Source organism: Macaca nemestrina, chromosome 1 (genome assembly GCF_043159975.1).
Source record: "Macaca nemestrina isolate mMacNem1 chromosome 1, mMacNem.hap1, whole genome shotgun sequence".
Classification (NCBI taxonomy): domain Eukaryota; kingdom Metazoa; phylum Chordata; class Mammalia; order Primates; family Cercopithecidae; genus Macaca; species Macaca nemestrina.
The window spans coordinates 194446764-194473694 of NC_092125.1; the positions used below are offsets into that span (position 1 = coordinate 194446764).

The 26931-nt window shown below is 42.4% G+C and overlaps 1 protein-coding gene across 24 annotated transcripts in view; it reads right to left on the reverse strand.

Annotated features, from left to right (window-relative positions):
- Positions 1-26931, reverse strand: part of LOC105494777 (microtubule actin crosslinking factor 1) — a 390378-nt gene that overhangs the window by 82527 nt on the left and 280920 nt on the right. For all 24 annotated transcript variants that reach the window (XM_071095727.1, XM_071095735.1, XM_071095721.1 and 21 more), the window contains 3 exons: positions 25348-25547; positions 21439-21934; positions 18715-20186 (listed from right to left, as the gene is read on the reverse strand). In XM_071095727.1, coding sequence (XP_070951828.1) covers positions 18715-20186; positions 21439-21934; positions 25348-25547 — 2168 coding nt within the window. The remainder of the gene's footprint in view (positions 1-18714; positions 20187-21438; positions 21935-25347; positions 25548-26931) is intronic.

Below are 26931 nucleotides of genomic sequence, written 5' to 3' on the forward strand. Positions count from 1 at the left end.
ACACTTCATTTCTCACTTCAACAAAGGCTGCTGATCAATTTTACCCACTCAAATCCAAAAGACTCTGCCCATCTGTAAACTGAAAGGGGTGGGGAGGCAGACTAGGTTGTGTCTTGACACCCTTTCTAGTTTTAATATTTTTTAGTTCTAAAACTTTTAGAGGCACTGCCCCAGAATCCTGTGTCCTCTTGGTCCTATACTGCCAAGACACTAGAAACCCTGTCCTATGAAGAACAAACAGTACAAGAACCAATAATGTTTGACCTAGAGAAAGTTCTAGGAGATGTAATTAGCATGAAGTATCTGAAGGGCTGAGACGTGGGAGGAAGGAAACTTGCTTTGGATGTCTCCTTAAGCTGGCACACTAAGATCTAAGATTTAAAACCAACAAAGAGCTTCTCACGGCTATTCAAAGAATAGGGTGTCCCCTACACTGGTGACTTTCCTTATCCTGGAGGTGTTTGAGCAGAAATTCAAGCACTCATTTGGCAGAGATTTGGGAAAACAGATTCACAAATCTTCTGCAGTTTGTTCAGATGAATTTTAAAGTCATTTCTAACTCTGATAACACCATAATCCTAAGGACTGATAGCTTACAGATCTGATACTTAACAGTTTAGGGAATCCAGGTTTTAATTTTCCTTTAATTATTCGGCACAACTGGAAAAACTCAGGGAAGGAAAGATCAATTTTACTAGCAAATCTCCCTGGCCAAATACATTCACTTAAGTGTTCAGATATCGTAACAGACTGTTTAGCATGCCAGGGCCCCTCTGGTTGGAAGAATCTCAGGAATTCTGGCTCTGGATGAAAGATGGGTGGTTATTCTATTATAAAGAATTTTTGGTTGTTTTTTTTTTTTGAGTGAGACTCTGTCTCACTGTGTCGCCTAGACTGGAGTGCAATGGCGCAATCTTGGCTTACTGCAACCTTTGCCTTCCGGGTTCAAGTGATTCTCCTGCCTCAGCCTCCCGAGTAGCTGGGATTATAGGCACACGCCACTGCACCCAGCTAATTTTTTGTATTTTTAGTAGAGATGGGGTTTCACCCCTTGTTGGCCAGGCTGGTGACCTGACCTCAGGTGATCCACTCACCTCAGCCTCCCAAAGTGCTGGGATTACAGGCATGAGCCACTCTGCCCAGCCATAAAGAATTATCTTCATGTGGAATCACAAACTTCACGAGCAGAAATTCCTTTACTGTTTCCTCACCAAGTCAGGTACCAACCAATCCAGCCTATTCTTAAATAATTCCTTCCCACATCTATCTACCAATATTCTTACCACTCTCATCAGTGATCCACATAAATAAATAAATGGAGCATTTCTACAACTATGAAATTCCAATTCAAATTACTTATTATCTGTAGTCACACTCTCTCTAATTAGGGTTTTCGGAAAATAAATTTAAATACACCCTAAAGAGAAATTACATATAGTAATTTAATCCTCCCAGCCCACCTCCAAAAAAACCCCAAAACGCAAAGCCAAAGAATGCTCTCTGAGTGCTTTGCTCTTTTTAAAAAATCATCAATGTGTGTAGAAATAAATCAAGAGAGGAAGCACAAGGTCTCCTCCATGTCTTAATTTTTATCTGTTCATGAGTTTCTCCTTAGTTTAGGTATGTGGAACTCTGCCAATAGCCATCTCAGTGACTGAAATAAATACCTGATACGGCTTTTCACCTCTTGTTGCCCTGATAGCTACAAAAAAAAAAGAAAGAAAAAAAAAGGCATCTGTTCATTTCACATGCTATGTATAAACTTTTTAAAAGAGAAATACAGGGAGCTCCAGAGACCTTCTTCAGATATTTCCCCCACTCCTGTAACCACAAATATATGCACTGAAGCCAAATTTCAAATGAGTTTCCAGTTAGTTGATTACAGAGTTCAAAGAATTATCTACTCATTTTGAAATTCCCAAGTACAGAATTTGGTGTTAGATTTTCCTTCAGTGAACTTAGAAGAAAGAAAAACCCTGGCCTTTCTAGCTCCCTCCCGCAGTCTTCCTAATGAAAGACAGCCGGGTGGAGTCTTCTCACACCCTAACATAGCTCCCTTTCCAAGTTTTAGACCTGGCATCCTGCCCTTGTCTGCTTCAGACCTAAAATGCCAGCCCTCTGGGACAGTCTGGAGACCCCAGATTCACACTTCCCTAGATTCTATGATGCCTTTTCACCCACCTTGATGGGTGCTCTCTCCTGGAAGACTAATTCTGACTGGAAGAGGATACAGAGGACTGGTTGGATCTTGCTCATTTTAAATCTACACAATGCCTTTCATCTTAGGATCTTTAGATTTTACAAGCATTATTTAGTAGCAAGTAGAAACTCCACAGTGTTAGTCTGTACCTGTTGGGCATCAGTCACTGCCATCCTTTGGTACTTTTATTATTATAAACATGGCTACAGAGTGGTTCATAAAGCAACACAGCATGACATGAAGTTTGCTTTAAGTGGGATACTAAAGATTTTGATGCTATTTGAGCTCTCATGTACTCGTGAACCCATGAGAAAACTTTCCACACACTTTGCAGGAACTCTATGACCCCTGTAAGCCCTTTCCTGCTTGTAGACTTTCCAAAAGACAGTGTATTAATCCTCTTTTTTAGACTAATGGTTACCAAAACCATGGTGATGACAAAATCATGGGGCTTTGCAAGTTAGAAAAGACCTGACAGAAGAGTGGGAAGAAGGAAGGCAGGAGGTATCAGAGAAGGCTTTGTGGAGGGAATCACATTTACTCATTAGGATTTCAGATATACAGAGATGGCAAAGACAAATATTTCTAAGAAAAGAGCCAAAGGCAGGACTCTAAAGCAGCAAATTCTGGCTGGGCTCAATGGCTCACGCCTGTAATTCCAATACTTTGAGAAACTGAGGCAGGGGTATCCCTTGAGGCCAGGAGTTCAAGACTAGCCAGAGCAACATTGCAAGATACTCGTCTCTACAAAAAGTTAAAAAATTGGCCAGGCATGTGCATCTGTAGTCCTAGCTACTTGGGAGGTTGAGTTGAGAAAAATCGTTTAGCCCAGAAGTTCAAGGTTACAATGAGCTGTAATTGTGTTAATGCACGCTAGTCTGGCGACAGAGTGAGATCCTGTCTCTAAAATATTTTTTTTTGTTGTTAATTTTTTTTTTTTTTCCCAGACAGGGTCTCACTTTGCTGCCCAGGCTGGGGTGCAGTGACATGATCTTGGTTCACCGCAACCTCCACCTCTCGGGTTTAAGTGATTCTCCTGCCTCAGCCTCCCAAGTAGCTGGGATGACAGATGTGCACCACCATGCCCAGCTAATTTTTGTATTTTTAGTAGAGATGGGGTTTTACCATGTTGTCTGAGATTAAGCGATGCACCCGCCTAGGCCTCCCAACTGCGCTTACAGCATGAGCCACCGTGCCCAGCAAAAAAAACTTTTTATTTTATTTATTTATTTATTTACTTGAGGCAGAGTCTCACTCTGTCGCCAGGCTGGAATGCAGTGGCGCGATCTTGTTCATTGCAACCTCTGCCTCTCAAGTTCAAGCGATTCTCTTGCCTCAGCTTCCCATGTAGCTGGGATTACAGGCACACACCACCATACCTGGCTAATTTTTCTATTTTTAGTAGAGACAGAGTTTCGCCATGTTGGTCAGACTGGTCTCAAACTCCTGACCTCAGGTGATCCACCCACCTTGGCCTCCCAAAGTACTGGGATTACAGCCCCAAGCCCGGCCCCCCAAAAAAATTTTAATGAGGACTTTGGGACGGGGTGCTCACACAACTGTCACTTATATTATCTCATTTAAAAAACCCAAATCTTTATAAATGAAGCTTAGGGTGGCAAGCATACTTGTCCAGAATAATACGGCTAGTAAAAATGAGGAAGAGGGCTGTGAAAGTAATTGCAGAGGAAGAATATTTGGGCTTCACAACTGACCAAAGAGAAGGTAGAGGTTAGGGGAAAAAAAACAAAGATAATGCCATATAGTGTTACTCTTAGGTTACTAAGATCATAGTAGTACTTATTATAAAACAACAGCAGGAAAGAAGAAAATATTTGAATTCATTTATTTTAGACCATTCTGTATGTGAAATACTAAAAAGCGACCCATGTGAAGGTGTCTAGAAAGGCCCCTCACACTAAAGAATCAATGTTGGGATAGAGATACAGATTTGGGCCAGGTGTGGTGGCTCACACCTGTAATCCCAGCACTTTGGGAGGCCGAGACAGGCAGATCACCTGAGGTCAGGAGTTTAAGACCAGCCTGGCCAACATGGTGAAACCCCGTCTTTACTAAAAATACAAAAATTAGCCGGGTATGGTGGCATGCACCTGTAGTCCCAGCTACTTGGGAGGCTGAGGCAGGAGAACCACTTGAACCCAGGAAGTGGAGACTGCAGTGAGCCAAGATCGCACCACTGCACTCCAGCCTGGGAGACAGAGTGAGATGCCATCTCAAAAAACAAAACAAAACAAAAACCAACCAACCAAACAAACAAATAAAAAACAAAAGAGAGAGAAAGACAGATTTGGAAGCCTTTCCCCATGGAACAGTGAAAAGCTGCCATCTCAGAGGTTGAGTGCAGAGAGAAGAGACAGATGACAGAGTTTCAGGAACCACATATTTAAGAGATAGGAAGACAAACCAAAAAGGAAAGCAGAAGGGCAGCCAGAGAAGAAAATGGAAGAGCACAGTGTCCAGAAAGTAAATTAACTTTCAAGAAAGAAGATCTGATATTAAATGCTGCACAACGAAAGAGGAGAACAGTGAGGTAGACAAGGCCACTAGACTTGGCAACTAGGAAGCCAGTGAATATCTAAGAGAGCAGTTTCAGCACAGTGATGGGTGTTGGATCAGATTAGAGGGGGTTAAGGATAAGCAGTGGTGAGAAATAAGTATGGGTCCTTCCTTCCTCTTGAGACTGTGTTCTTTTGACTTCCATGACACTGTGGTATCCTGATGCTATCTTTCTAGCCAGTCCTTTGTCTCCTTGGATTCCTCTTCCTATCCTCTTGAGGCAACTAATTTTACAAGGTTATATCGTTGATTCTCTTCTTTTCATCCATTCACCAAATATTTATTGGGATTTACTATGTGCCCTAAACTATGCCAGGCACTAAGAGAGTGAGTGATGAGCAAGACATAGTCAGAAGCCTACGTTCTAGTAAGGGAGAAGGACATTCATTTTAATCAACTGCATAATTACTCTGAAAGAAAAGCACACCGTGCTATGAGAACATGGGTCATGGGCCTCAACCTGGCTTGGAAGCTCAGGGGAGGTTTTCCTGAGAAAGTGATGATGTGGGCCTCCCCCTGGGACTGAGAGTAGTCTTTCCAGTTCCAGAGTGGCATGATCATCGCAAAGTTGCTTGGTTATTTCCATGAAAGAGGTCCCTGGGTTGAATCACCTTTTTTTTTTTTTTTTTTTTCTTCTTTTTGAGACAGAATCTCACTCTGTCACCCAGGTGGAGTGATATGGCATGATCTTGGCTCCCTGCAACCTCTACCTCCCAGGTTCAAGCGATTCTCCTGCCTCAGCCTCCTGTGTAGCTGGAATTACACGTGCCCACCACCAAGCCTGGCTAATTTTTGTATTTTTGGTAGAGATGGGGTTTTACCATGTTGGCCAGGCTGGTTTCGAACTCCTGACCTCAAGTGATCTGCCTGCCTTGGTGTATTCCCAAAGTGCTGGGATTACAGGTGTGAGCCACTGCGCCCAGCCCCTGCTCTTGAATATTAGAAAAGAAGGCAGAATAAATAATACAGAGAGAAGAGATTTCTAAAAACCATCTCTTTCAATTTGTTACTAAGGAAAATTCTTATCATTGATAAAGAAACAAACAGCTTAGGTATGAATTTAAAGAATTAGACCAAAACCAGAGCTTATCCTTTGAGAATGAATTGCAAGATGACAGAGATATAAAATGGTTCACTTGATAAATACAATTAATTCAAGATGGAGAAAATCTAAGGCACATACAATTTCTTTGAATTATCTTCTTTCCTTGACTGATATATACACATGACCAAATGTTAAAAACATTAAAAACACATATTTGCTGAAACTGTAAAGAATTAAAGACTTTCTGTAAAACATTTCAATCTGGTATGAGATTGGCAGACAGATGAATTATATCTGTATTTTAAGCTGCTTGCCTCTGAAACTCTGCCGATATTTTTCACCTCAGCCCTCAATGTTTTAATTAAAGATTGATTAATATTAAGAGGTGTCTTTCCTAAAGATGCTGACTTAGTAGTTGCCATTGTATGGTAACAAAGGAAGATAACATGGTCTACAATAAAAGCTAATTAGGCCAAAATCCCTGAGATCATTAGAGCTGATGTAATGGGCACTGAGAGGCTGGGGAAGTCACTGAGCTGGTAATGTCTTCTGGTTAATTCTGGTTAATGATTTGAAAATAATATTAATTTGTAGAGCATACAAGCCAAGGCCAAAATGGTCTCAGAAAAACCTGCTGGTTGTAGGATTCTGATAGAAATGCATAAATGAAAAAATTAATGAATAAACATGTATGTATATGTACGTGTACATAAAATATATTTTAAGCTGTGTTGAGTCATGACCTGAACTTGCCTATTATTGCCACTCTAGGGCTAGAAATAAGCCCTACACTATTGTTCCCACAAAAACTGCTCAGGAAGACTGTCCATCCACTTGTTTCATTGTTATCAAACTAATTTTACTTTATCCTCATAATTTCCATTTTTCCAATTTCCAAGAAGAAAAAACCAATCTTCTCTGGTGCTGGGCCTTAGATCAAGTCTTCTGGAGAATGATGAATGATGATCGCTAGTCACAAAGAGGGGTAACTGTTGTTATTAAAAAGATTTCACAGGCTCGATACAGTGGCTCATGTTTATAACCCCAGCATTTTGGGAGGCTGAGGTGGGCGGATCACTTGAACTCAGGAGTTCAAGACTAGCCTGGGCAACATGGTGAAACCTCGTCTCTACAAAAGATACAAAAATTAGCTGGTTGTGGTGGTGCATGCCTCTAATCCCAGCTACTTGCGGGGGTTGAGGCGGGAGGATCGCTTGAGCCTAGGAGGTTGAGGCTGCAGTGAGCCATGATCATGCCACTGTACTTCAGGCTTGAGTGACAAAGTGAGACCCTGTCTCAAAAACAAACAAACAAAAAACAAAAATGAAAAAAAAATCAAAATATTCTAATTTATATGTCTAGATAAGCTTCTTTTTTAAAAAAGCATATTATCATCTAGTGAGCTGAGCACCGAATATAAGTCTAATGCTTTTAGATATATCACTTCATTTAATTTTCATAAAAATCCTAAAGGTATGATTTACCAATACTTGTATTTTATAGTTAAAGTAAATAGGATTCAGAGAGGTTAAGTCATTTCCCTCAAGGTCACTCAGCTAGTAAACGATAGAGCCAGGATTCAAACCTGGATACTTCTGACTCAAACCTGTATTCAGTTTTTTTCACTACACTAAACTGTCAACTAATTGAGTAAGTACCAATGACTCTGTGCATAAAAAAGTAGCACATTTCTTTCTTAGTTTTGCTCTCTTATACTGAAAAAAGATTGTGTTCCCTTAACATATACTAACTAGCAGAGAAGGAAGGAAGCCCAGAAGGAAGATGGAGAGCTGAGGAAATCAGGCTAAGATTAGAATTTCTTCAGGACACACAAGGATACATATCTCAAGTCTTGCAGAGTAGACAGCATTTTGAATCCTAGAGCTCACATGGTTTATGAGAAATAAAGAATGTTCATCCAGTCAGTCAAATATTCTCTCATCTCCAACTATGTATATACCAATATGCTAACTACATTAAGGGACACAAAAGTGAATTAACTGAGGGGATAGGACAGATGAATATAATCAGAAAGTGTCAAAATTAGGTAGTATGTAATAAAAGTCAAGTAAGTTATACATTGTAAATGATTAAGAGATCAGAAGTAGTGAGCCGGGGAGATCAAAAGCCTTTATAAGGCCGGGCATGGTGGCTCATGCCTATAATATAATCCCAGAACTTTGGGAGGCCGAGGTGGGCAGATCACCTGAGGTCAGGAGTTCGAGACCAGCCTGGCTAACATGGCGAAACCCGTCTCTAATAAAAATACAAAAAAATTAGCCAGGCGTGATGATGCGTGCCTGTAATCCCAGATACTTGGGAGGCTGAGGCAAGAGAATCACTTGAACCTGGGAGTCAGAAGTTGCAGTGAGCCGAGATCGCACCACTGTACTCCAGCTTGGGTGACAGAGCCATAATCCATCCCCCCCCCAAAAAAAAACAGCTTTATAAAGAAGTGGACTTGAGCTATGACTTCAGAAATCAAATACGTAAAATGTATAAGGAGTGTCTGGGGTAACTGGATGTAGTGGATGGTCTATATAGGAAATACCACTGGAAAGATAGTGGGGATCAAATATGTCCAAGACTGGAAACACAAAAATATGCTAGTTCTGAAGGATACCACCATTTATCAGATCAGATGGCCCTCGAATTACTTTGGGGGAAGGATAAGTACTTACAGAAAGAACTGTGAATACAGACAGAAGGTCGGGAAATCATTTTGGAGACCCAAATTTTAGAGGGCTATAGCATAATTTATGTCTGTTTTTTTTCCATAGGAACCATGTACATATATGCTAGCTATCCAATCACACTAGCTCTCTGCATTCTTAACAGAGGGTCCTTTGTTCCAAACAGTAAGGCTCAAAAGAAACAGAGTCTGATAAAATCACACTGACATCAGTACTCCCAGCTGGTGCAAGGGCTAATGCCATTTACAGGAAGCAGCCTGAGATACACAGCTGATTGATTTCCACAGCAGGAGCCTTGTGGCAGTGCGGGGTGGGGACTGGTCAGGCGTGGAGAAAATTCTTCAGTCGCTGACTCAGATTAGTTCCCCAAGATCCTGACTCTATCTGTATAAGTCACTCCCGGAAGCAACACTATTTCTTAACTAATTTTCTTTAAAGAAGAGGAAAACCACAGAAGCATTCCCAGGAAGTGGAACTATTTAATCAGTTAACTCTTACTTGTCATGGGATCTGAAGATGGCAAAAATCAAATTCCCTAGCTTTCTAGAAGTAAGCTGAATAATTCTTTCATTGTAAGGGGCCATCCTGTGTATTGTAGGTTGTTTAGCAGCACTTAGTAGATGCCAGTAGCAGCTTTTCCAGTCATAACAATAAAAAATGTCTCTGGGCCAGGCATGGTGGCTCATTCCTGTAATACCAGCACTCTGAGAGGCTGAGGTAGGCAGATCATTTGAGCTCAGGAGTTCAAGGCTGGCCTTGGCAACATGGTGAAACCCTATCTCTACAAAAGATACAAAAATTAGCCAGGCATGGCAGTGTGCACCTGTAATTCCAGCTACTTGTGGGGCTGAGGCAGGAGGATCACTTGAGACTGGGAGGTCGAGGCTGCAGTGAGCCATGATTGTGCCATTGCACTCTAGCCTGTGTGATGGGAGTGAAACTCTGTTTAAAAAAAAAAAAAAAGAAAAAAAAAGGAGTGGCGGGAAGTGGGAGTTTCTGCAAAGCTTTGCTTGGTTGACAACCACTGGTGTAGCATAAACTTTGGTGCCAAACAGACCTTCCCAATCCCAACTCTAATATTTACTTGCTATGTGGCTCGAACAAGTTATTTCAACCTCTTCAAGTCTAAGTTTTATTATCTGCAAAATGGGATTTTAAACATCTGATTTACAGTTTTTTTCAGAGATCATTTAGACTCAGATCTTTCTTACCGCATTTACCACTACATCACTACCACTGTAATTCTCTGTATCTGTTTCCCTTACTATAGATGGTCTGACTTAACAATGGTTTAACTTAAGATTTTTCTTTTTTTTTTGAGACAGAGTCTCGCTCTGTTGCCCAGGCTGGAATGCAGTGGCATGATCTCAGCTCACTGTGAGCTCCGCCTCCCGGGTTCACGCCATTCTCCTGCCTCAGCCTCCCCAGCAGCTGGGACTACAGGCGCCCACCACCATGCCTGGCTAATTTTTCTGTATTTTTAGTAGAGACGGGGTTTCACCATGTTAGCCAGGACGGTCTAGATCTCCTGACCTCGTGATCCACCTGCCTCGGCCTCCCAAAGTGCTGGGATTACAGGCATGAGCCACCACGCCCGGCCAACTTAAGATTTTTCAACTTTATGATGGTGAAAGTGATATGCATTCAGTAGAAATCATACTTCAAATACCCATACAATCGTTCAGTTTCTCAATTTCAGTACAATATTCAATAAATTACATGAGTGAGTCAGCACTTTATTATAAAATAGGCTTTGTGTTAGATGATTTTGCCCAACTGTAGGCTAATGTAAGTGTTTGAGTATGTTCAAGGTAGGCTAAGCTGAGCTATGGTCAGTAGGTACATTAAATGCATTTCTGACTTACAGTCTTTTTGAGTTATGATGGGTTTATCCAGACATAATTTCACTGTAAGTCAAGGCACATCCATACACTGTTAACTAGAGACTATCTGAGACTCCAGTACCCACCACAAGGACTAGCACAGAGCAACTGCTCAGTAAGGATGGGTTACAAGGAATATAGAATCATTTCCTTTTAGCCCCCATAAAACAATCCATAAACCATTACCATGTGTAGCAAAGATCCATATTTCAAACGACAGGACTCGTGGTAGAAAAATAGTTTATGACGTCGTAGAGAGTAAGTGTATCCTATTAACCTTCTGTAGCCAATAAGAGAGACTCATAGTTGAAAAGCACTTAGTGGTGGCAACATAGGGAGGGTGCACATTCTACCCATAGCTGGGTTTTTCCAGCTGGGACAGCTGAGACTTGTGAAGAATCCATTCAGCAGGAGACAGCCCTTTACAGTGATGGTTTGGTGCAGTGACCTGACATGACTCCCTGTGGAACTCATTTTATTCCTAGTAAACCAGCAACTCTAACAATAAACGGCCCTTCAAAGAAACTCATCATACTTCCTAGAAGCTCACAGCTTATCAGCGAGCTTGAAAGTGCCCAGAATATTTTTCTGAAGCTCCAGAACTAGCCTAAGGCTGAGACCATTTACCATTCATTTCTAGGCACAGTGAGGATCAGTCCTGTTCTGCAAGTCTGTGCTTATCTCAACCACGTTGACTAATCAAATACTCAACGATCAATACATACAAGTTCTGTACAGGGTACATTCTAGTTTTTCTGGAAACATATTCCTTCTTTCTTATACAAATGATAAATCTTAGTTGTGAATGCTACATGCTGATATTGTATGTGAAGAATTTTAGTATCCAAATCCAACTGCTCAGTCCTTTTCTTTGGTTACAGATATATTTGTTGCTTTTTTTTTTTTTTTGAGATGGAGTTTCGCTCTGTCACCCAGGCTGGAGTGCAGTGGTGTGATGTTGGCTCACTGTAACCTCCGCCTCCTGGGTTCAAGCGATTCTCCTGCCTCAGCCTCCTGAGTAGCTGGGATTACAGGTGCATGCCACCACGCCCGGCTAAGACGGGGTTTTGCCATGTTGGCCAGGATGGTCTCGATCTCCTGACCTCGAGATCCATCTGCCTTGGCCTCCCAAAATGCTGGGATTACAGGCGTAAGTCACTGCGCCCACCCCGTTTGTTGCTTTAAAATCTCACCTTGCTATCAAATTTCCAGACAGATTTATGTAAAATCTATCAGTCCTTTCTTGATGATTTTACTACCTTCCATTCAATTTTACTACCTTCACTGGGGCATGAGGCTCCTTTAAGATGATGCAGTGGCTGCAAGCCTGGAATTTTGCTTGTGACACTGATATTTAAAATACTAACTGGTAATACTTTAAAAGGGAGCTGGAAAAGGTTCAACATGAAGCAAACTTAAAGGCCTTAAAGGCTCCTTCACCTTCTCCCCATCCAGTTGCTACGGTGGGGGTGGAGAGGATTATTACAGAGCATTGGAATTCTTTGTGGGGTGGGGAGGTGGGGGTGGTCACATAAGGGTTATAAATATCAGCAGCCAAACTCTTGGTTGGCTGTGGAGAACAACTGAGAGACTGTAGTCTCCCCTTAAAGGCACAGAACAAGGAAGCTCCCTGAAATATGTCCACAAAGGAAATTCCTCTTCTCTTTGGCAATGCATCATCAACCAAACACCTGCATCAACAACTGACAACTGTATGCAAATTCCAGCCAGGGAAAGTGACCAGGAGATATTAAAGCCAGACAGAGATTAAGACCAGCAAAAATAAAGAATCCAGGGCCTGGCTTAAAGGAAAGCTGACTTAGAAATAGTTGTTGCCACTATACACAGTCATAATCAGATTATCAGAAGGCTGCTTGTTACATAAATATTTAACTAGTAACCTATTCCACCTGAATTCTAAGTTTCCCATGTATAGGTGGCAATTTCTTCCAGGGCTATAGTTATCAACAGAGGGTAATTCTGCCTTCCAAGGAGACATTTTTAGTTGTACAACTGGGAAGTTACTAGGTCAGAAATGCTGCTAAAAAGCCTACAATGCACAGGACAGCTTCTCACAACAAAGAATTATCCAGTCCAAAATGTTGATAGTGGTGGGCAGAGGTGGTAGCATGAGTGGCTGCCTCTTTCCTCCCTACCCACCACCCAAAAATGTCAACAGTGCTGAAATTGAGAAATCCATTTTAGGATATTGTCTTTATTTCCTTGGACCCTAGTTCCTATTTGGAGTAGTTTTGTTTAAGGAAGAAAGCAAAAAACCAAGACAGGCCAAGGAAGGGTTAGTACAAGGTGGGGGTTGGCAGGGATAGAGGATTCCCACTCATCTTAGTAAAGCTGGGGAAACCTAAACCTCCAGGTGACAGACAGGTCATACGGAGTGTGATTTCCTGTCTCTCCAAGGGCAGGTAGATAATGCTAACCTCATTTGCTCTACCCCCTACTGACTCACTCTCAGGCTGGTGTACTAACTGCCAAAAACGTAGATGAGCTGATACTGTCTTTGCAATCGTTTGAAAGAAAGGAGTAAACTGATAGTCTTTCAACTCCATGCTGCGCCCTGTCTTCCAGGGCCTTTTCTTTTTCTTTTTCTTTTTTTGGAGACAGAGTCTCTTTCTGTCACCCAGGCTGGAGTACAGTGGCGTGATCTCGGCTCATTGCAACCTCTGCTTCCTGGGTTCAAGCCATTCTCCTGCCTCAGCCTCCCTGAATAGCTGGGACTACAGGCATGTGCCACCACGCCCGGCTAATTTTTGTATTTTTAATAGAGACAGGGTTTCACCATGTTGACCAGGCTGGTCTCAAACTCCTGACCTCAGGTGATGCACCCACCTCAGCCTTCCAAAGGGCTGGGATTACAGGCGTGAGCCACTGTGCCTGGCCTTTTCCAGGGCTTTTCTCATGTGCACATGAAGATGCCTAAGCTTGCTTTCTATGCGGCAAAAAAATAAATAAAATAAATAAATAAATAAATAAATCAAAAGAAGGCGTTTACAAGACTTTCTTATTCTGTTTTCATAGTAGGAAAACTAGGTCCCCCAGTAGAAACTTCAAGTACACTGAGACCCTGATCCTGGGCTCTGCTCAACCTGAATTAGTAATGAAAATAATCCTAAGGAAGCCTGATGCTGTACCTATTACAACCCAACAGCCCAGCCTCAAAGACAAGAAAGGAAAAGAGCAACTGGTTTGGGTGCTTTATATGCACCACTGGGTGAAGTGAACCACTATGAGAAACTCACAGACCCTAAAGCGGTCTGTGAGTCAGTTTCCCATTTTCCTTCCTTCTTCCCTCCCTCCCTCCCTCCCTTCATCCCTCCCTGCCTTCCTTCCTTCCTTCCTCCCTCCCTTTCTTCTTTTCTTCTTCCTCTTCCTCTCCTTCTCCTCCTCCTCCTCCTCTTCCTCCTCCTTCTCCTTCTTCTTCTCCTCTTCCTCCTTCTTTCTTTCCTGCCTCCCTCCCTTCCTTCCTTCTCCTCCTTCCCCTTCCCTCCCCCTCCCTTCTCCCTTCCCCTTCCCTTCCCTTCCTTGCTTGAGAGAGGGTCTCACTCTGTTACCCACACTGGACTACAGTGGCATGAACGCAGCCCACTGCAGCCTCAATGTCCTAGGATCAAGTGATCCTCCTGCCTCAGCCTCCTGTGTAAGCTGGGACCACAAGCATGTGCCACCATGCCTGGCTAATTTATTTATTTTTTGTAGAAGGGCCTCACTTTGTTGCCCAGGCTGGTCTCGAACTCCTGGGCTCAAGTGATCTGCCCACACTGGCCTCCCAGAACGCTATGATTACAGGCGTGAGCTACTGTGCCTGGCCCCACTGTTCATTCTTATCACTGAGAGGTAGAATGCCAAGTCTGAAGCATGACCCGAATACACAGCAATATAAATACATATGAAAAATGAGTGAATGAAAGTGCATCCAGGTTTCTTGATAATGCTCACCAGTATGATGCCCAAACCATCAAATACTTTCTGAGCGAGAAGTCACATGGTTTTTGGGGGGAGCAGGGGGCAAAGCAGGGGTTGGTTTAAGATTCAGAATGATCTCAATTCAAGTAAAACCTACATAGGGAATTTCAAAATAAGGAAAGTCTCTTGTTATCATCAGAGACTTAATAGATTTTTTTTTTTTTTAACCATTCCCAGGAAGGTCACTCTAGGGGAATTCTTTGGCTGAAGTTCCAGTGATAAAAAGGTCCTTCCTTTCTTGTTAGCCTCCTGTTAGACACATACAATTCCTTTTCCTCAATAACCAGAGACTCCCTTGTTCAGGAAAACGGAATTTCCTGAAGAGATTAGCCAAAGTCTTTTCTTTCCAGCTTTCTGAAAACAAGCTCAATTCTCTCATTAGTGATTTCTAGAATGGCTTCTTCCTTTCTACTTCCAACAGAGAGCTGAACCTGGTAAAGATCCTAACTCAGGAAGCCTAAGGTCTCTGTCTGGTTTGAGTGGAAAAGAACTCTCTTCTACTCCCATGTGACAGAATCTGGTCAGCCAGCGAGGACCTACTAATCATTCAGAAGCAACTGAGGGAAAGCCTTTCCTAGGAATAATGTATTTTAGTTTTCCACTTTCATTTAAGGAAGAAATAATTTTCCCCACAGACTGCAGATCCACGGATCTATCAGCACGATTGTACAGTCCCAAGTAAGACTAGGGGTTCTTCACAGGCCTAACTTATCTGTCTATTCTGACTATCTCCCATGAAGTGAGCTGGGTCAAAGCAGAGTTTCCATCTCCCAGATTCATATCTTCTTCTCTTATGCAGATTCTGTGCTAAGAGTATGATTCCATTAAAAAAAGAAAAAAGTTGAAAACTTACAGTTAATGCTGTTTTTAAAAATATTTATCTTCATCTTTGTTTTTTCCTTATTAAAAATAATTTGAATCTGAAAACAGAGTCATACTTTATAAATCTGGTCTGCTGCTGGAGTAAGGAAAGATTAATCTGTGGCTGGACTATAACACATTAACCCAGGAACTCAACACTCACATCATGAAAATGACTCAGTCCTCAGAATGGGTCCAAAAAGACCTTCCCTTTATGCGGCCTCCCGGGGACTATGGAACTGACACACAGAATTTTTCTCCTCTCATTGTTTTCACTTCCGATGAGCTCAGCATGAGTTCAGCCAAGAATATGCTCCTCCCCTCCTGACCAAAGACTTTTGCTGGGAGAAGGCAAAAACTCTTTCCAAAGCTTTTGACTTCCCTACAAGGTGGACAGGTAGAACAGGGCTTTTGATTTGCATCCCCAACTTGAGGGGGGATACTGATCATTTTATGGTAACTACCTACTGACTTGACAATGGACTACACACGGGACACTCCACCACCCTTCTCCCTTCTCCCACTCTTCTTCCAGGCTTGTCTTGTCAACACCAGTCCACTGTTGATGAACACACTCTGCAAGAGCCCAGCCGATCAGTGTCCAGTCCCAGCCTTCACATCCAGAGTATCTGAGGTGGAAGGCTTATTTTTAGAAATCAGTGAAACGAATTTGGCTATGACAAGCAACTAAGTGCTATTGAACTCTGAGCACTATTAAGCAACATACTAGGATACAAATAAAACAAAGTAATGCCCAGTAATTTTTTGAAATCTTCCAGCAACATCAAAAGTCACAATGTCTCTAGAAATCAAGGATTAAATGAAAAGGAAAAGATGACTTGTCCTCAAATCCAAACACTAATATGCCTGCATGTGGACTCTTTTGCATATTTTAGCTCATATCTAATGCAATTTTAACAGGCCTGTTTATCTCATTTTCTAGCTCAATGAAGATTAGAAGGGAGGAATAGACTACACAGACCAAATGACAGCAGTGACGAGTGATAGCCGTAAGAAATAATACCCAATATCATGGCGGTGGGCAGAAATCCTGAAATTACCTCCTCCTCTCCACACACACATGCACAGCCAATCCAACCAGTACAATACTATAGAGGCCCTAAACAATAACTTCAATATAGAAATCAAAGTGCACAGTAATTTGGGAATACTTAATACAAAGCAGCCCCAAATGTCTCTCACATCTTTCAGAATATCAATATCACCATAGTATAGAACAGTACAGCCATTTAAATAATGTTAACCTGTACTCATTAGAAAAAACTTATGCATAATACATATTTAGAAAATCAGGCAAACTGAGTTTAAAATAATTCCTATATAAACCAGAACCTGGTTAGATAAAACTATTTTGGAGCCTAAAAGGATAAGTTTCAGTTTTCTAAAAACTTCATTTAGTTGGTTAGATGGTTAATTCTAAATAGCCTGGATCCAAGTAAATTGGATAACTGAAGCATACCTGTAGAAGAAAGTCTCTGCTTTTGAGACACTTATAACAAAAGAGGAAAGAAAAATGTGCAACAGGGAAAGCCACACTACTACTAGAAAGGGAGTTTCTAAGAGGAACGCACTGCTTCACGGGTTTAAGTTTTCTCTACCTACCCTTTCCTTATCTGGGTGCCTCAAGAAACCCAAATACGATGACTCCTCTTGCTCAAAATTGTACTATCTCCAAACATGGTAAGAAGGCCTTCAGCCAATGTCACACTTTAGTGCTGAATTTCCTCCAAGCTCCTAGAGGGGCCCTTCTGAAACAGCCACGTTTTTGCACTTGGATCCTGTCTACAAAACTGTGATCTCTCTAGGACCATGTGGCTCTGAGCTGGTGTCAACATTACCTCTGCATTCATGTTTTTAAGACAACGCTGGCAAGCAAGGTCTCTGAGATCACAATTTTACTTTAATGGTGGGAGTATTAACTGTGTAAGTAGGAATAGTTAACTAGTGATGGAAACAAAGTGCTGGAAGTATCCTTTCCAAATCTGTTCCATGTACAGTGGCAGAGTGAGAGACTTTTAGGTATTTACAACAAAGAAAACTCTAGGGGCAAAAGGTTCATATAGTGAGAGCCAAGATCCAACAGATGTGCTCCTAACCCAGTAAATCCACACTTTTGGGTCATATAATCATCTGTTACTTTAATTTATACTCACACAATCTCAGGACTGGAAATTTTGGCTCAGGCAAAGAATTTAAGTATTTTTGCAATTAAGGCAGTACTTCTCAACCACTCCTATAGGCAAAGAACTTGTACTCTTGAGGAGTCTGGGATGTATTATTAAGCTGCTTACTATATAAATGGGAGATTTATTCGAAGTGTCATGTTTTATTTTAATAATTAATGATAATTTTATGTTTTATTCCATAATATATCAAATATACATCAATATCCTCCCCTAAAATCTGTGTAAAAATAACACTTTAGGAAGATGAGACTATGTTTAACTTAGGGCTTTTCATACCTCAATTTGAAAAACAGGGGGCTGAGTGCGGTGACTAATGCCTGTAATCCCAGCACTTTGGGAGGCTGGGGCGGGTGGATCACTTGAGGTTACGAGTTTGAGACCAGCCTGGCCAACATGGTGAAACCCCATCTCTACTAAAAATATAAAAATTAACCAGGTGTGGTGGTGAGCACCTGTAACCCCAGCTACTCGGGAGGCTGAGGCAGGAGGATCACTTGAACCTGGGAGGTGGAGGTTTCAGTGAGCCCAGATTGCCCCACCGCATTCCAACCTGGGCAACAGAGCAAGACTCTCTCCAAAAAAAAAGAAAAGAAAAGAAAAGAAAAGAATAACAGAGACCTGAAGATACATTCACTGCTATTACAAAATCTGGTAATCTGAAATCTCAAGAAACCCTAAGAGGAAATTCTTAGAGTAAGAGATAAGACTTGGACATTTCTTTCTATATCCTTAATTGGTTATAAAGACTGAAATAAACTACAATAGAAAAATGCTCTGGCTGGGCTTGGTGGCCCATGCCTGTAATCCCAACACTTTGGTAGGCTGAGGTGGGCAGATTGCCTGAGCTCAGGAGTTCTGAGACCAGCCTGGGAGACATGGCAAAACCTCGTCTCTACAAAAAATACAAAAAATTAGCCGGGTATGGTGGCGCCTGTGGTACCAGCTACTTGGGAGGCTGAAGTGGGAGGATTGCTTGAGCCTATGAGGTCGAGTCTGCAGTGAGCCAAGATCGCACCACTGCACTCCAAGCCTGGGTGAGAGAGGGAGACCCTCTCTCAGAAAAAAAAAAGAAAAAAAGAAAAATGCTCAAACCAGTTTGCTCAGAAGTCCAAGAGACTATTTAGTCTTCAGACAGTGTGCTTTCATGGTGATGGAAGTGACAATAATAGAACTAGGGACAGAAATTAAAATGTATACTCTAATGGTTTCCAAGTTACAAGCAAATAAATACATGTAAAAGAAAAAGAAAAACAAGGTTAAGACTTACTTTAAAATCTGCTAATTGTTGGTTGATGATTTCCACTTCGGTCCCCACTACCCACTGGAGGGCCTCTGCCTCCTCTGCTGCTGTGGTCGCGTCATTGAGTCCTTTCAATTTCCTGTAGAAGTCCTCTACACGGCCTAGTGTGAGTTCCAGCTGTTCCTGACGAGCTTTCCCCCTCTCTGTCAGTTTGCCACACTGTTTGTTCAGGGCTTCTAGCTCCCTTTTGAGACCTAACAAGTCCAGAGTCCCCTCTTCTTCTAGCATATGTCGACACTCCGCTTCAGAGGCCTCTATGTCTAATTTGACGACCTGAATTTTGTTAAGGAATAGTCGCACATCCTCGATTTGGGACTGGAGGCTATCAGTGTCTCTGCCAACAGCACCCATGCCATCTAGCTCATCATCCAGGTCTGCCAATTGAGAAAACATCTCTCGTACCCGGCAGTGAAACTGGCCAATCCCCTCCAGCTTGTTTTCCATCATCACACAACCACTGTTCACTCTTTGCTTAACTTCGAGGAACTCTTGCTGGGTGACCTCAGCTTGATGGAGAAGTTGGGAAGCATCAGATCCATCTGGGGCATCTTCTACCAGCCCCTGAGTAAAGTTCCTCAGATAGTCTACCTGAGGCTCTAGGGCCTGCAGCACTTCCTGTTGAGCTCTCAGCTTCTCCAGGTTCTTGTTGCTACAGGCTTGAGAACCCAGAGCATCAAAGATCTCAAGTTGGTGTTTGGCTCCTTCAACCTTCTTTTCAATATTCTTAAAGCTTTCCTGGAACTCCTTGAGCCTCTGAGTCATTTCTTCGAGTGACCCTGTTTTTGCCTGCAGCTCTTCTGTGATAGCATCCATGTTCTGGTTGATCCCAGCCTTCTCATCCCGGATTCCATCCTCATCTGCTTCTGAAGAATTGATCAGAATGTCAGCAGCACTATTCAATATTTCCAGCAGGGAGCGGCGCTTCTCCACCTCACTCAGCATAGCCTTTGATCTCAGGAGACTGGACTCTAGCTGCACTGGATCCAGAGTGACTCGCAACTCAGACATCTTAGCTTTACAATCTTCTATCCATGGCACAAGGTCTTCCACATGCCACTGATATTTCTGAGCTTTCTGCATACAATCCTTGAGCCTGGATTGTCTGTCTGCAGTTTTTTTACTAAGCTCTTCCCAATGGTTTTTGAGCTCAACCAACTGGTTTTGTAGAGTCCTTTTCTCTTCTCCAGGAGGTACAGAAAGAAGTAGAGATTCCCCTTCAGCCACAATCACCTCATAGGAGCCACTGTGTTGATTAAGACTTTTCTGAAACTCTTCATTCTCCTGTAGCTGAGAATGTAACCGCTCCAATTTTGCAGAAATGGGGCAGTTTTTTGCTTGCTGGCTTTGTTTATCATCCAACCAGGTCCTCAGCTCATCAAACATTTGCTGGAACTGCTGGGTGCTGGCAAGAGCTGCCTGGAGTCTGTTCATGCGATCGGCTGAAATGAGAAAATAAAATTGAAATTAATAATGCCTGAACCCTGGCATTTAAAATGTTTGCTGAGAATATATGGTCTAATCTTAGGGGAAGGGAACTAATGTTACTTGAGGGCCTACCAAAAAGAGGCATATAATTAGGCTCCTTCATATACACTATCTTATTTAATCCTCATAGCAACCTTGTAAGGTGATCTAAGTAACAGAAGTAAACTTTGACTTCTAGCTGGTAAACGTGAAAGTCATAAACATTTTCAGAAAGATAAATAATAAATGAATGACACAATTTTTCTTCTACCAAGTTATAATAAGTCCAGAAGAGGATGGGTGCGGTGGCTCATGCCTGTAATCCCAGCACTTGGGGAGGCTGAGGTGGGAGGATCAGTTGAGCCCAGGAGTTCAAGACTAGCTTGGGCAACAAAGCAAGACCTCGTCTCTACTAAAAATAAAAATAATCGCCGGGTGCGGTGGTTTAAGCCTGTAATCCCAGCACTTTGGGAGGCCGAGGTGGGCGGTTCACAAGGTCAAGAGTTCGAGACCAGCCTGGCCAACATGGTGAAACACCGTCTCTACTAAAAATACAAAAATTAGCCAGGCATGGTGGCACGTGCTTGTAGTCCCAGCTACTTGGGAGGCTGAGGCAAGAGGACTGCTTGAATTGAGGAGGTGGAGGTTGCAGTGATCCAAGATCATGCCACTGCACTCTAGCTAGGGTGACAGAGTGAAACTCTGTCTCAAAAAAAAAAAAAAAAAACAAACAGCTGGGCATGGTGGCATGTGCCTATAGTCCCAGTTACCTGGGAGACTGAAGTGGGAGGATCACTTGAGCCCAGGAGACTGAGGCTGCAGTGAGCCATGATCACACTACTGTACTCCAGCCTGGGTGACAGAGTGAGAACCTGTGTGTGTGGTGTGCATAATATTTAAAAAAAAAAAAAGGTTGGGTATCAATGCGAGTATATGTGGAACTCCACTTAGTACATCTATGGGGATGAATCTCTACTTGCTGGTTGAAATTTTATTAGAGCTTTTATCTTTAGGACTATGCTATGTAAACCTTCACATTTTGTAAGTGCTCACTGTGTAACAACCACAGCAGTTCTCATTGCAACTAGCAGAAGGAATTGGATTAACACCATTCTGAGCCTAAAAATTACGTAAGGGAATCCTAGATTCTTGGGACTACTCCTAACCCATTCCTTCTTTCTGCTTCCCTCTAATAACGGCAGAAGTATGTTCTTCACTCCAACTTACCTGCAAGGTCTTCTAAACCTTGGAGAGGCAGGGCAACTGTCTCCAAACGCTTCTTCAGTTCATCCTTGAGGTATTGCTCACCAATGAGCACTGAGAGTTCATCGCACAGTGTCTGAGCCTCCTTAACCTCGTGGTCTAACTGCTCCAAGTCAGATCGAATTTCACTGGTCTCTTCCAATTGCTGCTTTACAGCCTCTGGTTGGGTGCTGATAGCTGACTGGCCACTCAGTCGTTGTCCAACTGCCCTCACTTTCTCTGATAAGTCCTGGAGCAGTTCCTGGTACTGGGTGCTCTTAACAATAGCTTGGTCAATTTGGGTGGAACGGGAGTTGAGTTTGTCAGTCAGCTCAACCCATTTCTGATTGATGCTCTGGAGTTCTTTCTGTACTTGGCTGGTGGATAGAGAGACATCTCCAGGGCCTGTTAGGATGCCCTGAGCTGCCTCATTCAGTTGTTCATGCTGTTGCCTGCGTGCTTCAAATTCCTTTAGCATAAACTGAAACAGAAATGACACCAAGATGTTTAGACAGGAAAAAAACAGATCTATCTAAAAGCAGTGTCAGGCCAGGCACAGTGGCTCGCGTCTGTAATCGTAGTACTTTGGGAGGCCGAGGTGGGAGGATCACTTGAGGTCAGGAGTCCAAGACTAGTCTGGCCAATGTGGCGAAACCCCGTCTCTACTAAAAATACAAAAATTAGCGGGGCGTGATGGTGAACACCTGTAGTCCCAGCTACTTGGGAGGCTGAGGCATGAGAATTGCTTGAACCCAGGAGGCTGAGGCTGCAATGAGCTGAGACAGCACCACTGCACTCCAGCCTGGGCAACATAGTGAGACCTTGTCTCCAAAAAAGAAAAAGCAGTGTCAAAACAAAAACTGATGTTGGATTGTGCCAAATAGTGCCAACTACTTTAAAAAATAAACCAGAAAACTAAAGGACCGGGCTAGTAGGCTGAGGCAGTATCACTTAACAATTGCTTAATAAAAACTTATTTTGAAAGGCTCAGTGATTGTTCCTATTTTACTTCTTTTCCTTATTTGTCCCATTCTGTTTCAATGTCAGTTACTAAGGCCAGACATGGCTGAGAAATTAAAGTTGGCATTCATGTGCCTTGCCATGCAATACCCAAGCCTCTAAATAGGGAGTTCAGAACACTGGATCCCAGAGCCAGCTGTATTACTAGCTGGGCTTGCCATGTCAACTCTCAGTGTCTGTTTTTCTTAGTTTCTTTCTTAGAATTCGAAGAGCATATACAATCTGTATTTTATAATATAGCTTAATTAGACAAAGAGCTTCTTTAAGGCAATGACTACGACTTTTTATTTCTTTTCTATCCCTTGCTGCTGTCATCAAAAAAGTTAAGATTACAGGATCTGGAGTCAGACTGTCTGTGTTCAAATCCTGGTTCTGTCACCTACTAGCTGTATGACCTTAGGCAAGATTTAATAAGTTCTCAAACCCCAGCTTCCTCATCTGTAAAATGAGGACAGTAGAGTACTTATTTTGGCTGTTATAAGGATTAAATGAGATAATTTATAGAAAGTAATCAGTATTTATACTGCACAAAACTAGGACAGTAGAGTACTTATTTTGGCTGTTGTAAGGATTAAATGAGATAATTTATAGAAAGTACTCAGTATTTACACTGCACAAAAATAAATAAAACACAGCCTCACAAAATGACAAATGTATAAACAATGAACTATAATAAAATGTAACAAAAGTAAAAATGATTAAACAGTGATGTGAACATGCAACACAGAACTGTGAAAGCATGGAATAGGGTGATTAATTCCATTGGGGATGACAAATGGCAGAAGACAGAAATCAGGAAAGGCTCCCCAGATGCGACAATAAAGAATGAGTAGTTCTCCAAGCAGAGTAGAAATTAAGGCTGGTGAAAGGCACTTCAGGGGAGGGTCTAGGATTAGCAGACATACACAGATCAAAACCATTTTCATAATACTAAGATGTTAGTTGCCTTTTAAAATTTTTGTGCTGTCACAAATGTTCAATGATGTTTTCCAGAGGCTACGTGGTGCTTGATATTGTAACAGATATGCAGAAGCAGATATAAGAATAGCCTATTAAGCCAGAAATTAAGATTTGCAAAGATATAAAACAATGTCCCCCCTCCTTTTTTTTTTTTTTTTTTTTTTTTGAGACAGAGTCTCGCTCTGTCGCCCAGGCTGGAGTGCAGTGGTGCGATCTCGGCTCACCGCCAGCTCTGCCTCCCGAGTTCACGCCATTCTCCTGCCTCAGCCTCCCCAGCAGCTGGGACTACAGGTGCCCGCCACCACACCCGGCTAACTTTTTGTATTTTTAATAGAGACAGGGTTTCACTGTGCTAGCCAGGATGCTCTTGATCTCCTGATCTCATGATCCGCCTGCCTCGGCCTCCCAAAGTGCTGGGATTACAGGCATAAGCCACCACGCCCGGCCAATGCCACTCTTATCATTAAACTTTTATGTTTCAGAAAACGCTATTTTTTCATTAAAAATATGTTATTTAGGTTAATGTGATGGTTTTACCATTGCTATTTAAAAATTTTAAATATATACTTTAAAAATTCCTCAGTATTTTAGTACAATAATGTTAACAGATAAACACAAGCTCTGGGGGATCCTCAGTAATTTTTCAGAGAATAAAAGGGGTTCTTGAAACCAAAAAGTTTAAAAACCCTGGATTAGAAAAATATTTGTAATTAGACTAAATAGGACTCAATAATTACCTGGATGCAGGAACTGAAAGAAACAGTTCCTTCAAAAAGCACTCTTAGGTCTTAACTTAAGGAACCTGGTAGGTTGAGAAGACATGGACCAGGCTGTGGGAGAATGTAAAAGAAGGAAAAGCCTCTAGGCAGGATTTCATTGGAAATGACATAATTTTGACCAACCGAAATTTCTTTCTTTTCTTTTTTTTTTTTTCTGTTTTGAAGCAGTTTTTGCTCTGTTGCCCAGGTTGGAGTGCAGTGGCACCATCTCTGCTTGTGGCAACCTTTGTGCTATGGGTTCAAGCAATTCTCCTGCCTTAGCCTCCTGAGTAGCTGGGACTACAGGCGCCCACCACCACGCCCAGCTAATTTTTGTATTTTTAGTAGAGGCGAGGTTTCACCATGTTGGCCAGGCTGGTTTGAACTCCTGACCTCAGGTGATCCACCCACCTTGGCTTCCCAAAGTGCTAGGATTATAGGCGTGAACAACCGCACCCAGCCTGACCAACCTAAATTTCTACGATGTTAGGCACTTAAATCAATTTTTTTGAGGTTTGATCACAGAAAATCCTATGTAAAGCCAGCAGATATAAGATATTAAGTAATGTGGATCCTATCACAGGGGATTACAAGTGAAAAAAATTTTTTTTTGAGACGGTGTCACACTATTGTCCAGGCAGGAGTGCAGTGGCACAATCTAGTCTCACTGCAACCTCTGGCTCCTGGGTTCAAGAGATTCTCCTGCCTCAGCCTCCCGAGTATCTGGGATTATAGGCACGTGCCACCACGTCCGGCTAATTTTTTGTATTTTTAGTAGAGATGGTGTTTCACCATGTTAGCCAGGATGGTCTCGATCTCTTGACCTTGTGACCCGCCCACCTTGACCTCCCAAAGTGCTGGGATTACAGGTGTAAGCCACCATGCCTGGCCACAAGTAAAATATAATTCCATAATTTAGACAGAAAAACTGCCCATTCTCATATCTACTCATCTTACTGTCTCTGTTAATAATAAGAGTTTTTGACTGTTTACTATTTTACAGGCACCATGATTAACACCTTATAAATACCTCATTTAAACTGAGACTCTGAGAGATTAAATGACTTGTCTACGATCATATGAAATCTACTTACTGGGAGAAACATTCAAACCCAGTTTCATGTGATTCCAATTTCTTTGTTGCTATATTGCTCACCTGGACCTGTTGCTTTTGTGCATTCAACATGTTGGGGTCAATAGACAGGGGCCCCAGCACTCCCATCATCAGTTCTTTCTCCATCATCCACGGCCGGAGCTGGGATTCTGCAGCCTGGAAGCTGGCCAGATGACCTGCAGATTCCTCTAGCTGCCTTTGCCGAGCCACAGTCACCTCAGTGGCCCTTTCCCATCGGGAATCTGTAGAGAGGAAATGAGGGAATGTATTGCTTTACTCTCATCAACAACTGGCCTGATCCCCAAGTTATGTTCCTAATATACTGCAGGAAATGACCCCAGAAGTGTTATTTATTTATTTACTTATTTGAGACAGCGTCTCACTCTATCACCCAGGATAAAGCGGTGGCCCGATCATGGCTCACTGAAGCCTTAACCTCCTGGGCCCAAGTGATCCTCCCACCTCAGCCTCCCAAGTAGCTGGGACTATAGGCATGCGCCACCATGCCCAGGTAATTTTTTATTTTTTGTAGAGACGGGATCTCCCTATGTTGCCCAGGCTGTTCTTGAACTCCTCAAGTGGGAAGATCACTTGAGCCCAAGAGTTCAAGGCCAGCTTGGACAACAAAGCAAGACCCTATCTCTGCAAAAAAAAATTCAGAAATTGGCTAGTTGTGGTAGCACATGCCTGTGGTCCCAGCTACTCAGGAGGCTGAAGCAGGAAGACTGCTTGAGCCAGGGAAGTCAAGGCTGTAGTGAGCTATATCGTGCCACTACACTCTAGCCTGGGTGACAGAACAAGACCCTGTCTCAAAAAAAAAAAAAAAAGGCCAGGCAGGGGGCTCACACCTGTAATCCCAGCACTTTGGGAGGCCGAGGTGGGCGGATCACTTGAGGTCGGGAGTTCGAGACCAGCCTGACCAACATGGAGAAATCCCCTCTCTACTAAAAATACAAAATTAGCTGGGCATGGTGGCGCATGCCTGTAATCCCAGCTACTCGGGAGGCTGAGGCAGGAGAATCACTTGAACCCGGGAGGCGGAGGTTACAGTGAGCCAAGATCATACCATTGCACTCTACCGTGGGCAACAAGAGCAAAACTCCATCTCAAAAAAAAAATTAAATTAAATTAAAAAAATTCATCTACGCTGTTTACAGTTCAATATTATGAGCACATAATTTATCTAAACCCTTTATTGAATATTTTTATTATTTCCATCTTTCATTTTTATCATCAATATTCTTTAGTTCTTTAGTTATGCTTTTTTGGAGACAAGGTCCCCTTCTGTTGCCCAGGTTGGAGTTTAGTGGCACAATCATAGCTTACTACAGCCTTGAACTCCCGGGCTCAAGCAATCGTCTCACCTCAGCCTCCCCAGTAGCTAGGACTCCAGGCTCACGCCACCACACCTGGCTAATTTGTTTTTCCTTACTTTTTGTAGAGATAGGATCTTGCTATGTTGCCCAGACTGGTTTGAACCCCTAGATTCAAGCAATCTTCCTGTCTCAGATTCCCAAAGTGCTGAGATTACAGGTGTGAGCCACTGTTCCTGGCCTCTCTTTGGTTCCTGATTACAGCAGATTATCAGTTTGACTTGCCCAAGAAAGCCAAACTTCTGACTCTTTG